Source organism: Vigna umbellata, chromosome 3 (assembly GCF_029865625.1).
Source record: "Vigna umbellata cultivar VRB3 chromosome 3, Vumbellata_1.0, whole genome shotgun sequence".
Taxonomy (NCBI): Eukaryota; Viridiplantae; Streptophyta; class Magnoliopsida; order Fabales; family Fabaceae; genus Vigna; species Vigna umbellata.
In genome coordinates this window covers 47,306,857-47,322,140 of record NC_142167.1, presented here as the reverse complement: position 1 = coordinate 47,322,140, position 15,284 = coordinate 47,306,857, and the positions used below count along the sequence as shown (strand labels likewise).

The 15,284-nt window shown below is 31.9% G+C and overlaps 2 protein-coding genes across 2 annotated transcripts; both read right to left on the bottom strand.

Annotated features, from left to right (window-relative positions):
• Window positions 1-6,119: 6,119 nt before the first annotated feature.
• LOC148202753 (endoglucanase 13-like) lies at window positions 6,120-9,009 on the bottom strand. Its single transcript, XM_088110470.1, has 6 exons — window positions 8,785-9,009; window positions 7,469-7,882; window positions 7,213-7,299; window positions 6,955-7,107; window positions 6,553-6,834; window positions 6,120-6,434 (listed from the first exon to the last, which is right to left on the bottom strand). The coding sequence occupies exons 1-6, from the start codon at window positions 9,007-9,009 to the stop codon at window positions 6,120-6,122; spliced, it is 1,476 nt and encodes a 491-aa protein (XP_087966596.1).
• A 3,006-nt stretch (window positions 9,010-12,015) lies between these two features.
• LOC148202752 (geraniol 8-hydroxylase-like) lies at window positions 12,016-14,636 on the bottom strand. The gene is made up of 3 exons (XM_088111114.1): window positions 14,020-14,636; window positions 13,467-13,827; window positions 12,016-12,691 (listed from the first exon to the last, which is right to left on the bottom strand). Exons 1-3 carry the CDS (start codon window positions 14,619-14,621, stop codon window positions 12,083-12,085), a joined length of 1,572 nt encoding a protein of 523 aa, XP_087967240.1. The 5' UTR covers window positions 14,622-14,636; the 3' UTR covers window positions 12,016-12,082.
• Window positions 14,637-15,284: the final 648 nt, after the last annotated feature.

Sequence of the window (15,284 nt, the reverse complement as noted above, 5' to 3'; positions counted from 1 at the left end):
AATACTTTCTTTAGGTTAAATAGTAAGGTATTTAAAAAGATTGAGAGATATTTATTTTTTTGGTTTCATAAATCTAATCCCATATATCTAGTTAAAAGGGTATTCACATTAAGATATGCATGATTTTTGTTCTATAATATTGAATTAATAAAGTCCTTGATTTTTGTTGATCTTATACTGAAGTTTTAGAGTTTTGGATGGTTGGAGTTGTTATTACTTATTAGTGGGAACATATCCTCTCCCAATCAAATTTGTGGAAGGGCATGGTTATATTGGCTTCTTTTTACCATCATTAGCTCTTGTGACTAGAGGTTCTTATAAAAAAAATATATTCTACCATTGCTATTAGTTAAATTTGAAAAAGATAATAACTTTATTATTTTCATTCCTATCAATTATATTTTCTTTACTTTTATGTGTAACAATTTAATCTTTAAAAAAAGAAAATAAGGAAACAATGTATTAAATAGTAATTTCTTCAAATAATACAATTACACTAGTGCAAAAAGGACTTTAGACGTTTGTTATATTGGGCTTTTAACGTCTGATCTCTGTCCGACGTCTATATGGGTGACGTTAATGAGACGTCGGACCCTTTAGGTCTGACGTCTCTATAGACGTCGGACCTATATAGGTCCGACGTCTATATAGACGTCCGATCCATACAGGTTAGACGTCTTTGAGGTTGCTCCTTGTTGAGACTTTGGCAAGTGTACCAAATCGTTCAAGTAATAAAACCGGTAAGACCGGATATCGTTTCCCAAGAGACTCGTGTCCTAGACAATCGTATAATATCTAACTAATTTAGACTAAAGAATGATTCCATGTTTTTGAGATTTTCATGCAATAAAATTAAAGATAAAACATAAAGGGTAAAAGTGAGCTTTGATAACGCAAACACTTAGGAATGGAAAGATTAGAAATGCTATGGAATGATATTGTTGGGGGATGATTTCACCTACTTCACTCTTATGTATAGAAAATCACTTCCTCTTCATTAATTAGCCAATGTCAATCTTCTAATTTACTCAAACCCAATCCCTTGGTAGAGAGAGCCTAGACTTACTTCTTAAACTCCAATCCCTTGGAAAACCTAACAAGTTCATCCGCTTTAAGAATTGAGATTCAAGACAACCAAAGGTCCTAGTTCTATCCCTAGATACTATTTCCTTTAGGTGTTTAATCCAGTTCTAGATTCACCCAATATTTCCCAATATCAAGCAAACCCTAAAATCATGATATGGTTGAATTACTCATACAAGCTTTAAGTAGAGGAATTAAACACTAACAATCAATGAAAGAGGCATATAATCATTCAAAACAACTGTAATTACATAAGAGATCCGTGGTTACATCAATCCCCAACAAGAATGAAACTAGTTCTCCATGAATGGAGAGCTTGAGCTTACAACAATGGTGGAAATGGAAGAAGGAGGAGGACCCAAGGATGAAGAAGGGTTGTTCCCACAGCTCCTAGCTCGCCTCTGGACGCTCCAATTGAGAGAATTTGTGTCTGGGATGCCAAAGATGTCAAAGTCCTTCTAATTTGGGGTTAAATAAACCCAATCTGCCAAATCAGCAGCAGGCGCGCTTGAGACCGCGCTCCAGCGCGCGAAAACAGGAAAAAGGGCGCTCCAGCGCCCTTTTGTAGGGGGCGCTCCAGCTAGCTCCAGTCCTGGTGCAGAGCCCGCTCCAGCGCCCATGGAAATAGGGCGCTCCAGCTAACTTTTTTCCAGATTCTGGTTCTTCATATTTTTGCTGTTTTTGCTGTTTTCTTGTTTTCTCTGGTTCCAGCACTCTTCATTTGATGCAGAGACTTCTTCCAACTAATTAACTTGTATAAATAAAGGGGTTAATGATCAATTTATCTAATTAAAGCTTAAGATGAAACCACTTCTTAAACTAAATGAAAACTAGGATTTACAAGGTAAAAAGGATGAGAAAGAGTTGATATTTTCTCTAATTCAATACTGAATTCATAGAAAAATATGCCACTATCACTCCTGACTCATGGTGATTCGAGTTTAAAACTTTATATTTTAGTTGAAGAGAATGTATTGTAGATTTTTTTTATTAGATGGTTTTAAAAACGTAGTGAAGGGAATTGGAGGAGTACAAAACACAAGAAATCGCCGCCATAGAACGTCGCCTAAAGACACGAGAATAACTGCACCAAAACCCAACGAAAACGCATTTTAATCGGTTCAAATGAAAGATAATGCATCAAAGAGTGATGTAATCGGAGTAAATTTAACTTAAGACGGTGCAAAAGTGAGAAAACGAACCTTAAAAGCGTAACCTGTAGACAGAAAACGCGACGAAGATGATGAACAATGAGTGCGCGTTCACGGTGTTTTAATGCCAAAATTTAGACGTCGGTTCCCCCAATTAATAGACGTCTAAAGTGCTTTAGACGTCGGAGTGGCGGGATCAGACGTCTAAACGGAGTCAAAAAGTGACTTTTTAAATTTCTAGATTTAGGGTTTAGACGTCGGTTCCCCCAATTAACAGACGTCTAAAGTGCTTTAGACGTCGGAGTGGTGGGATCAGACGTCTAAACGGAGTCAAAAAGTGACTTTTTAAATTTCTAGATTTAGGGTTTAGACGTCGGTTCCCCCCAATTAACAGATGTCTAAAGTGCTTCAGAAGTCGGAGTGGCGGGATCAGGCGTCTAAATGGAGTCAAAATGTGACTTTTTAAATTTCTGGATTTAGGGTTTAGACGTCGGTCCCCAATTAACAGACGTCTAAAGTGCTTCAGAAGTCAGAGTGGCGGGATCAGACATCTAAATGGAGTCAAAAAGTGACTTTTTAAATTTCTAGGTTTAGGGTTTAGACGTCGGTTCCTTCCATAACCAACGTCTAAATAGTTTTTTTATTTACGAAAAATGTCACTGGTCATTTTTTACGTTGGATATTCGAGGGTCAGACATCTAAAGGGTGACGTTAAAGGTCTTTTTTGCACTAGTGTTATTTTTTCTAATTAAGAAGATTTTCTAGATATTTTCTCTAATTAGAACATTTTTCCTTAAGGTAAATGAATATCAATCATTTTCAACTTGTCTACAAGATCTTGAAATCTACACGGAGGAAATCCTTTTGTAAAAAATATTTGTTATCTCAAGTTCTATAAGAAGACATATGTATTTATTAAACCTTAGACCATTCAACCTTTTAGAAACAAAGTTTACCACAGGCAAATATATTTGCAAACACAAATATTTTAGTTAAAAGATGTACATTGGGTCATACATTGATGGGTATGTGTTACTGAATGTAAATTTTTATGAAGGTTTAATTAATCAACTAACTATTTGTGATTTATGATAGAGTTCATTGTCAATTGATGGTCATCATACCAAGATAGTGTACAGTTGTATGGTTTTGTACCCTGCACAAGAGGATGAAACCTGACTTGAAATATATGTTACAAATGTAAGTGTTACATTTTTTCATCTACTTAGTCATATTAATATTAATGTATGTTTCAAATGTTTCAAATTTAATTAGAGTTGTGAGTAAGCTTAGAGCACAACAAATTCAAATATTGTATCCAAAGTTTGGAACTAATTGATCTTTTAGTTATTAATTTTCATATGTCAATTTATGACCTGGATATGTGATTACTTTCTTTATTATGTTTAGTGTAAGAAGAAGTCATATTTAGGGATGTGGCTACTATGTCATGTCTTGAATCAAAACCATCATTTGAGCAAGAATTAGAGATTATTAGAATGAGGTAATAATATATACCTTTTACATATTACAAATCACAGTAATCTTTAAACATTAGTATGCAAAAATAATGAAGTTAGACTAGTGCAGCAAAGAGTTATGACAACGGTTATTTTCGACATTTGATAGCGATTTTGGAACTGACGTATATTCAGACATGATAAAAAAATGGGAGCTTTGGTCTCGATTAACAACCGAAGCAAAAACCGGGTCATGATTTTGCCTCGGTTCAAAAGAACCGAACAGTAAATAAAAAAATGGTTTTTGGTAGCAATTCCTAAAAAATAAAAAATAAAAATAGTTGCAAATCTTTAAACGACTATAACATTTGCTCTGATTTGTTGATTTGACAGTATTATGTATTGATTTGGGATAGAAAAAAATTTTCAATCACGTGGGAGCTTGCATAGTCGGTTCTTCCTTCTAGATTTTCAAAACAGGGTGTTTGCTATTTTTCATCAATTTATTTTGTTTTTTTCAAACTTTGAAAAAATATTTCACATATTTACATTTTGAATTTTGATCCAAAAATTTTTGTGAGGGTTTTTCATGATATTTTGGTGCTTTGAAAAAATTTCAAAGTCATTTAGAGTCTTTTGAATATATTCTCACTTTTAATCTATTTTTGGATATATATGGTGTATGAACAACAAACGAAAATGAAAGTTCATCAAAGCCCAAAACAAAACTAACCATGAAGGTGGGTTCAGTGCCAAAATAAATCGTTGCTTATGAGGAAATGTTTATGCTCCAAAGAGTACATGTACACGAAACCAATTAGTCAAAATAAAAGAAAATCATACCCATAGTAGTTAATCAATGTACATTTGTGTAAAGAAAAATTACTCATAATGGTCGTTGAAAGCTTCGTCTTATAAAGGTTTGAGTAGAGAAGAAGAAAAAACGCAAAGAGAAAGTGAAGAAGAAATGTGCAAGAGGAGGCTATGTTATTTTGCAAAATTTAACCTTGAAAATGCATATTACCTTAGTTATTCTATTAACCGAACCAATAATGGCAATATGCCTTTGGTTCTACTAAGAACTACTACTTAAAGTCTTCCGAATATATATATATATATATATATATATATATATATATATATATATATTTTGTAAGTTATAATTTTGAAATTTGTTTCAAACTTTATGTCTCGGTTCGCGGTATAACTGAAACATAAAGAGTCTATGGCACCAATTTTCAAAACAACCAAGGTCATAGAGTTATCCATAGGGCTACAAAATTGAAAAGACAACATACAACGTCAGGATCCTATGGCAGCGGTTCTGTAAATAATCAATGTCATAGGCCCTACTGACATTAACATTAAAAGGTTTGCTTATCTGACACACCCTTTTAGGCTTCGGTTTTAATTTAACCGAGGCCAAAAACACCATGTCTTCGAGTTTTGATGAACTGAGGTCTTTATGTTTGTCAAAATTGTAAAATTGTCACTATACTTTTTTATGCTTCGGCTTTGTTGAAACTGAAGCGTAATAGACACATTAGAAATTCTAATTTGTGCTAATGTTATGTTATTTTTGCAACACTTCAAGAATTCATCACTAATAACGAAGGACACAATGGAAAAGATATGATAAGAGTGACCAACGTATCTTCTGGAGCGATGGAATTAGGACCTAAGACCCATTATAGTAGCAATTTTATTTTTCTTCAGGACATTCATTAGTTAGTTTTAATTCTTTTAGTTTTGATAACTTTAGTTTTTAGTCTTAGTTTTCATTAGTTTATACTTTTAATCTTGAAATTGTATGCTGGAAACATTCAATACAAAAGGTTGTGCTGGTTTTTTGTTTTTTAGGTTTTGGTAAAATTATAAAACCGAATAAATTATTAGAAAAAAAAAGCTAACATGGACGTCAAACCTTACATTAACATACGTCAATGTCGACTTTTACCATAGTCGACATCAACCCCCTATTTCCATTGAAAAAATGTGCACTTAGCAGTGTCCCCTCCTTTTGAGTGCCAAAGCATTCATAAAAAAGCGAGCTCAGCCAAATTGTTCACAAAAAAGTACACCCCACATTCCTAGATGTCGATTCCTTGGTGTCCATCGTTAATAAACATCAATTTGGCTTAGGACTGACATTATTCGATGATATTTTCTACTCCAATGTTAAATTGACGTTTCCAACTAAGACGTCAAAAATAAAAAATAACAAGCGTAAAGAACTATAAAAAACTTTTATAGTAGTGTTTACATATGTTTCCAAACTGAAACAAAAGCAACTAAATTGCATATATCAAAATTCTGGTGTAAACGAAGAGGTACGAAAGAGAGGTAATATTATTCAAAATGCTTCCTTCGTTATCACAATTACATATACTATTTTAGGATTATAATTAAGGTGAAACTCTACAACTTAAGCTAGATGAGCAAGAACACCCACCAAAGGTGCCATAGTAACAGTTGCTGGCTCAGCTAGTTGATAATCATCCCTACTATCTTGATAGTTATCGTTTCCATCTGGACTCACAACTGCACCAACCAACACATTAGGGTTTGGTGCATCCTTATGGAACCATTCCTGAAATCCATCTTTGCATCCTACTGGAGTAGGATCTTTTCTGATTGATACAATTGACGCTCCTCTGTGATGAATTTTTTTTGGAAAATTTGACCCGTATCCAATCATGTAACTCATGCTTCTAGGGTTAGAACCCAAAATATAGTCAACCTATAAGGAAAACAAAAAAACACTGTTTACTACTAGAAATACATGATTGAGGATGGATAGACATATTTAAATTTATCGGTAAAAAGTTAAAGATTTAATTTAAGAAGAGATGAAGTACCTGGGATCGAACAATAGAAGTGAGATAATCAGGACTAACAACACCACCACTGCAGTGGAGGGATGAACCCTTTGAAGATAAATACTTGGAATAAACAGACATCACAAATGTTGCAGTAGCAACGTATTGATTATTGTTCCATGGTAAGAACCAAAAGAGACCCCCTGCTGTTTTATGCACATTTTGGTGTGATTTCTGAGCACAGGAACATATATATTCCTCTGCCTGTGATCGGTATTGTGCCCATATCCCTGATTTCTCCACTTTACCATCTAAAACAAGCTGCATCACATTCAAAACAAATTACATCTATCAACCAAATAGATTTCATGAAAAATAAAAGCAAAAAGTCAAAATTCACATACTAAATATTGAATATTATTTATGATAATCGAATGATACCTTTGCTACAAGAATATGTGCACCCACGTACTTATCATCCCAACTAAACACTGATCTCACACCACCAGTATCTCTCACTCCTCCCAGATAATCAAGGTATTTCTTCATGTTGGTCGCACGATAAAGCCATGCAGCTCCCCACACCAATTCATCCTGTAATTAAAACAATCAAACACGTTTTACATAATACAATATAATATTTTATTACTTAAATATCAAAATAAAGTAATAAATATACATAATTTCATTTATACAGACCTCGAAGCCGCTACTGGAATATATTTCCCTTGCTGGTGTGATACTGTCTGAATACTTACCTCGATGAGTGTCTGCAAAGTCAAACAACTGCAAACAAAAACCATAAATTAAAAAATCAGTTATACTATGTAATATATAAATATATATTTTGTAATAGTATATTTAACTTTTTTTTGAAAATATAAAATATCTTCAACATAATAAATTATAGCTTACGTTTTGTAAAAGTTTTTTTAGGGTTAATGTGTATACGAACCTGCGTTGCATGAAGTAACATGGTGGAGGAATACTTTTTATCGACGGATTGAAACGCTATGGAGGCAGCTGCTAAGGCGGCAGCTGTTTCTGCGACGAGATCGGAACCAGGATGCTGACGGTCGAGTTTGTAAGAAGTCCGAGGAGTTGTCATATCTTCCGGCCGCATCCAACAGGGATGATCGGAATTTGGATCTCCGATCTCGCCGTATAACACATCAGGACTTGTGTGTGCTTTAATCAAATAATCTGTGCCCCATTTGATGGCGCTGAGCGCGTTTTGCAGTTCCTTCTGCTGGGAAAGTTTGTCTTTGAACTCTATCGTGCTCCATGAAAGCATGGTTATGGTGAATGCCAGTGGAAACCCTAGCTTCAGGTTATCTCCGGCATCATAATATCCGCCCACAAGATCAATCTGCCGGAAAAATTATTAGTTAATAATTTGCGAAGAAAATATTTCTTGTCCAACAATTTTTTCAACTTAAAAGAAAAAAAATTGAGATTATAATAATAAAAAGAATAAATTAATTCAGTTCTTATTATGGACGCTATGTATAGTTTTCTTCTTTTTCCAAAAATCAGATATACACATTGAATTAATCTGTTATACATATAGTTTTCTATCAACTGTGTTCAATCTCATCACTCATGGGATAAAAAATTGTATGAGTTGATGAACCATAAAATAAAAATTATCATGAGATATTCAAGTTATGAAAATGTTTGGACTATTTCGTATGCGTTTTATGTTCTCGTTTTGAGTCAATGGATTAAATTTAGGAACAGACTGAATAATGAGTGAAGCTTTAAAAGAAAAAAGAAAACTGACATAAGGAAATAATGATAGTAAAAATCATAATGTTTGCATTACATAAAAATATTTTTAAGTTAATTGTAACTTACGTCATGTTGAATGCGGTTTTACGCAGTGATTTTGTTCTTATTTTTATAATTAAGGAAACGTTAATAGTAATATTTAGGACAAAATCATTTTAAAACATTCAAAACAATTAGTATATCAATTGACAAATAACAAATAACAAATATTTCTATGTAATTATCACAAAAATAATTTAACGAACAATATTAATAAAACCATTTTTTTTCAACAGCATATCGTTACTTCATCTAATAATTTATATATATATATATATATATATATATATATATATATATATATATATATTATTTTTATGGTATTATTAGAGATAATTATTTTAGTTAAAATAACAATCAAATTTAAAAAAATCAAATAAAAAATAATCAAATTAAATGAAATAAAATGAAAAGGTAAAATAGATAATAAAAAAATATTACTCCAGCATCATGGCCATCTTTAAGTGCTGAATTTGCTCTCCAGGTGACTCTCTGATTGGGTGGCAATTTCCCTGAACGTTGGCCCTCAAAATACAGCAAACTATTTCTGAGTGCTTGTTTGTAATCATGATCATGAGCAGAGGCTACATGATCAATTTCGAAACAACAGAAAATGAGAACACTGAAAATGAAGACTCTGCTTTGAGTCATCACCATTGATTTCATATGACAACAAGGAAACAAATATTTGGTGTTTCTTCACACTTCAACATGCTCTACCCTATTTATAGCACAACCACCACCCTGCAAAATAATCTTAATTATCTCATTACTAAATATGTCAAACTTAATTAATATTTCTGACTACCAAATATAATATTTTTCCTGGTAACTCTTAAAAATATTAATTACAAATTACCCAGAGTAGTAACTTCCATTTTATTTTTATAATAATTTGACCTTGGATGAGATTGTAACCATTTTTTTCTATGAATATTAGAAAATGTTATAAGAATATTCAAATATATTTTTTTTTCTATAGTTTTATGATTAAGAGTATATTAATTTGGACGACTTGTATAGATTTTTTACAGGATAAAAAATCAAATAAATTTTTCATAAATTTAAATTAGTTTATGTAAAATAAAGGTAAAACTTTTGAAGAATACATAAGTTATGTAAGCTGAATATAAACTAATTTTAATTTTCCTTTCAAAAGAAGTTTAAGAAAACTTGTCCAAATAACCATAGTTTTTCACCTTATTATAAAAATGTTCAAAATTTATAGTTTCATCAACATTATTCTTACTAATTTTGCACTAATCAACATCCATTTTATAACTAATTTTGCACTTATTAATATAACATCCTATTTAATAGTATAAAACTATTAAACAAATTTATAAATATGATAATCTATTTAATAGTATTATAATTACTGAACAAATTATTATAAATATCATAACTAACAGAGAGAAAAGACCATATAACTATTTTATTAGAGTCATCCATAAAGCATGCACGGGATATATAAAAAGTTATATATACACACTTAAAAATCATCTTCGTTACATGTATATTACATAAACTGTAGAAACTGAAAAGTGCTTTGATGAAATAATTAATTTCACTATGACTTATTATATATATTATATATAAATCATAAAACTAATTATTTGATATTTTACATTTGACTTTCCGATGTTTCAACTCAAATTAATTATAATAATTAATTATAAATAATATTTTTATCATTATTTTATTCTTTTTCTTCCGGTGTATGTTACACTTCGATAATTGTTAAAAAAACACTGTTTTTTAATATCAGTTCCTCGTATATTTTTAATGTGAGAGGGTAGTTTATATATAATAAGAGTATCTTTTTAAGATTGTCTATAACATAGGATTTATAAATTTTTTATATTTTAAAGTTTAACCAACAACCATAAACGAAACGAATATTTGAAAATATTATCTTAGAGAAATAATATCATGAAAAACATTTTATGAAACAAGTCTTACGACATTTAAATGAATAAAGAAAAACTTCAATAAATTGCTAAGACCAAGTGATATCCTAGTAAATGCAATATTATTAAAAGATTATTTATTATAAAAAGGTCATTGCATTATATTTTAGTTAACGTGTTATTAAATGATATTTAAGTAAATACATTAGTGTGATAATTGACACACCATTAAATGATATTTTGGCAAACGCATCAATATGATACATGATATATTTACTAAACGCATTTCTTATGTAACTTTCTAAACAATGCAATGATGCGCTAAAGCTATAAATAGTGCTCCAAAAACAATATGTTGAGTAACACTTTCCTAAATGCACTCTCAAACTAAACAAATATTACTAAATGTCTTTAAAAGGCTAAACGATACCTTGACACAAAACGATATTTTTATCCAACAATGAAACCTTTCTGAATCAGTAGTACCTAATATTTTTTCAGAAAGTGTTTAAACTACATGTATAGAAAAATTGACAAAGTTGCTTTGAAAACGCAATGCAAAACATTAAATGCACAACATTTCAAAAACAAAAGTAACAAGAAAAATGACATATTTGACAACATGCATTTCTACTCTACTTTGTGTAGATATGTCTATTACAAGTATCAACATGCTCCATATCAGAAGTAGAGGTTAGAAACAAAGAAGACATTCATGGAATATTCTCTTCATGAAAAATCGTGTTGAAGATTTCACACAACCTATGTTGGTTTGACATGTTGACTTCAACATATGGTTGCTACCTACAAAAAGGCTACGAAGATATGAAGATTGAAGACAAAAATTGTCTAACAGATTTTTTCCCATGAAGCTTATAATTAGAAGATCCATTGGAAAGAAGAAAAAAAAGAAAGGATAAGCATACAAATAACGCAAAGATTAAAGTGAAACTCACACTCGTGCAAGAACAAAAATTCTAAAAATACACTCTCAAGCTTCATAGAGTCATAAGCTCACATCGAGAAGAAAAGAGAAAATCCTACAAGGTTTATTAGATTGAGTTGTATTGTATGTTAGTATTGTGAAATTTAATTTAGTCTCACATCACTTAATACTATGAGATGTTGTTCTCTTTTTAACTATATAAAAACTTTCTATAAAGCTTGAAAGATACACCAAACATAAAAATACGTCCTAGTGTAGTTATGGATGTAGGCATTTATACAGTGAACCACGTTAAATTCTTGTGTCGTTTATTTCTCTCTTTCATCTTTTATTGCCTTGTTCCTAACATTGTAAACACATAATCTCTATGAGAGTTATCATCTAAGACTTGTAAACAATTTGATTTAGTATACATTCTGAAAAGAATTCAAACACTTGATAGTTAGCTCAGTTAAGTTAACCATTTATAAACAATGCAATTGTTTATGAAATTAACCATTGATAAATGATCTTGTCATCAGACGCTATTTCCTTAAGAATTGCCTTTCTTAATTGGTGCAGTCTTACTTTCTTAATTGGTGCAGTCTTACTAAACGCTTAAAAAACATTCTATCTCTAAATGTTATGGTTTAAACAATACCTTATAAATCAAGCGTGTAACAATCTATATAAATCGTCTAACCGTCAATACATATAATTTATATATATATATATATATATATATATATATATATTATAATTTAAGATTATTTTAATTAATATGAAATTCTTAATTCATCTTTTACTTTAAAAAGTAAAAAATAAACATCTCAAATGTTGTAGGAATAGATATTTGTAATAAGAGTTGAATAATAAATTATACAATGACCATGAAGATGAATATCTAATGTTTTGGAATGATTGGAATAGCTAAAACAGGTTGAGCCTTCTCCAAGGTGAGTCCAAAGTTTTCATCCATGTTCATATCCTCTGGTTGAATATCCTGAAGCTCCCAATCAAAGGAATTGATGAACAATCCCAACATCAAGAACACCAACCTTATGGCCAATGGCAAACCAGGGCATATTCTCCTCCCACCACCAAATGGGGTAAGCTCAAAACTCCTTCCTTTGAAGTCTATTTCTGATTCCAAAAACCTCTCAGGCCAAAACAATCTAGGTTTCTCCCACAAATTAGGGTCCCTCCCTATGGCCCACACATTAATCAACACTTGTGCACCCTTTGGAATGGTGTATCCATGCATCTCAAATTCCACTTCAGCTTTTCTGGGTAGCAAAAGTGGAACTGCTGGGTGCAGCCTGAAAGTCTCTTTCACTATTGCCTGCAAATAAGGGAGTTTCGCTATGTCTGACTCTTCCACAAGGTTATTTTTTCCTATAATCCTCTCTAACTCTTCCTTTGCCTTTGACATAACATGTGGGTTGTGAAGTAACTCAGCCATTGCCCATTCTACCGTAGATGTCACGGTATCAGTTCCTGCCACAAACAAATCCTGACAAAATACACATTTTTGCAAGGTTAGTCCGCATAAACCAGAAGATTTTTATTTAAGCCTACAAAAAATTTTCTCTGTCATTTTCACAAACAGGTTGGGTCCACCTTGTTTTTCACCCTTTTTCTCTTAATGGGCCATCAATTCCCTGTCCATAGTTTTCAACCCAATGCTCCTCTTTAAGGCAGGGCCAACCATTACTGATAAAGATCAGAAGAATCACTGGCGCAGTTTTTTTTATAATGATTTGATAGGACAAATTTCTTTAAATATTTTATCAAAGAAAATATAGAAAAAATAAATTAGATGTAATGAATTTATAAAGATTTTGTCACATAAAGTTTTGTGTACAAGTTAATTTTAATTTATGAAAAAGATATTTTATTATTTTTGTTGCATGTAGCTAGAAACTTGTACTAACAAATTCATATACTCTGTTCTTTTCTCTCAATAAGCATAGTTCAAGAATATAGATGCACATGGTATGATTTTTCAATCAAATTTAAAGTTTTATTTTACTAATATGAGTTTTATTAAATGCATCACTTATTACAAAAATAGAACATTAGATATGATTATAGAATATTAGCAAAAGTATCCTCTTTCTGTATGTAAAAGTTTTTTTCATATATTTCTTAGGTTAAAACATACACATAAACCTTCAATAATTTCTTCTGCAGGTAAGAAAGTAACAAGGGAGAACAGTACAAGGAAAATAAGAAAATAAGTAATATTGAACATATAAGAAAGTTTAAGTGCAGGAAAAGGAAAATACCAATGACAAACGTTGAATCTTAACTATGTCCATCTTATGTTGAGCATCGTTGAGCATGGCATCCAACATGTCCTTTTTGGTGCAGTAACCAGCAGCATCTTTTCTCAGTTCCAACCTTTTGTGAATCAAGCTCTTGAATATGTTCAAAAGCTTCGAAAAGTAGCTTCCTGTGCGTCTTCTGATTCCATGAGGGTCAATCATCTTCAGCACTGGGAAACAATCAGCCAAATTTGGCCTTCCAACCTCTTTCATGATGTTGGTCACCAACTCCTTCATCTCCCCAGCTTTTTCAGCCGACTGAAGGAAATCCTCTGAGTAGATTGTGTTTGACAGCTGATTTATTGTCGTCTTGAAAGCCAACCTGAAAAATACGGTTCAAAGACAGAGAAACAGATTGAAAATAAACAAGACACATGAAAAAATCAAAGAGAAAATTATGTAGTTGATGTTAATATGATCAAAACCTCACAAAAAGTAAAATTACACATTTGAAAAGGAAACAATTTTCCTAACTAATTTTATGTGTGTGTGTGTGTTTGATACATATACAAACCTTCCAATGTTCACAGGTTCACCCTTCAAGCTGCTACGGTGAATGTCACTGTAAAGCTCTCGAACCTTCTTGCTTCTGAGTCCCTGAGTGGCGTCCAAGTTCTTGTTGGAGAACAAGAGTTCATTGCACAGCTTCCTCAGCTCCCTCCACTGTTGTGAAACTGGTATGAAGGGCAAGCTGAAGTGGTCATGGCTGGCACCTCTCATTGCATCAGGGATCTTTCTGTTTGAGAGAAAGTGGTCATGGATTTGGAGCACCCCTTTGGCTGCTTCTGCTGAGGACATCACGATGGTGGTCTCTTGGCCCAGTTTGAGGCTCATTATTGAGCCATGAATGTTGGCCAGGGTGGCCAGGGTTTGGTGGGGCTTGGCACCCAGTTGGAGGAGATTTCCCACAAGAGGAAGACCTTTAGGGCCTGGTGGAAGGTTTGATTTGCTTTTGTTTGGAGTGAAAAGTGATTTGAGGGCTTTCAGAAAGGTGATGATGGTGATCAAAAGGAGTGTGAAAGTGAAGAACAATGTTGAGTTTGTCTCCATCTCATATGTTGTGTAAGAGAAAGTGCAGCAGATCCAGCAGAGTAACTTGTATAATTCAGATCTCATTCATTGTTTTTCGGTATATAATATATATAATTGAGAGTTGAGGTAAGTTTATGATATTTCAAGGTGTGTTTGGACCACCAGTAGATTCGATGGACTAAAAGGAAAAAAGAATAGAAATAAAAAGTGAATGGAAGTAAAAAGAAAAATCATAACTGATTTAATTGATGTGATGAATTAAATAAATTTTCTAATTCATGAATATGTAAAATTATTATGTTACTCTTGTCTTCAAAATGAATCTACTTTTTTATGTTGCTACTACTTCAGTTTGGTTAAATTGATTTTCTTGTTATGATCCGGGTATATGTAATTTTGAATTACTGATACTACTGTAAAGATAATATAATTGAATTGATGCAAGTGTCGACTACATAATTAAAATTAGACAATGGTAGAAGAAGATAATATACAACTCCAAAGTTAAATTATAATAATTGAAGTAAAAGAAAAGAAAAGACAACTAAAATAACGTGTGTAGTTACTTTAAGGAGTTTTGAATACTAATAAAATATTTAATTAATTTTTTTATGTACCGTCTCAAAACCTTTCATAACACGTTTAATTTGTCCGTTTGGTTCTGTTCTGATATCTACAAGATTATGATCACTGCTTGGTTTTTTTATAAAATATCGTTTATCATGTTGTTTGACTCCACATGTTGTC

Excerpts from the sequence above, each read along its gene's own strand:
- LOC148202752 (XM_088111114.1), bottom strand. The coding sequence starts at position 14,621 with ATGAGATCTGAATTATACAAGTTACTCTGCTGGATCTGCTGCACTTTC. Across the intron at positions 13,828-14,019 it reads GAACCTGTGAACATTGGAAG|GTTGGCTTTCAAGACGACAA; the intron begins GTTTGTATATGT and ends CGTATTTTTCAG. Across the intron at positions 12,692-13,466 it reads AGATTCAACGTTTGTCATTG|GATTTGTTTGTGGCAGGAAC; the intron begins GTATTTTCCTTT and ends GTATTTTGTCAG.
- LOC148202753 (XM_088110470.1), bottom strand. The coding sequence starts at position 9,009 with ATGAAATCAATGGTGATGACTCAAAGCAGAGTCTTCATTTTCAGTGTT. Across the intron at positions 7,300-7,468 it reads TGTTACTTCATGCAACGCAG|TTGTTTGACTTTGCAGACAC; the intron begins GTTCGTATACAC and ends TTTTGTTTGCAG. Across the intron at positions 7,108-7,212 it reads ATTCCAGTAGCGGCTTCGAG|GATGAATTGGTGTGGGGAGC; the intron begins GTCTGTATAAAT and ends TTTTAATTACAG.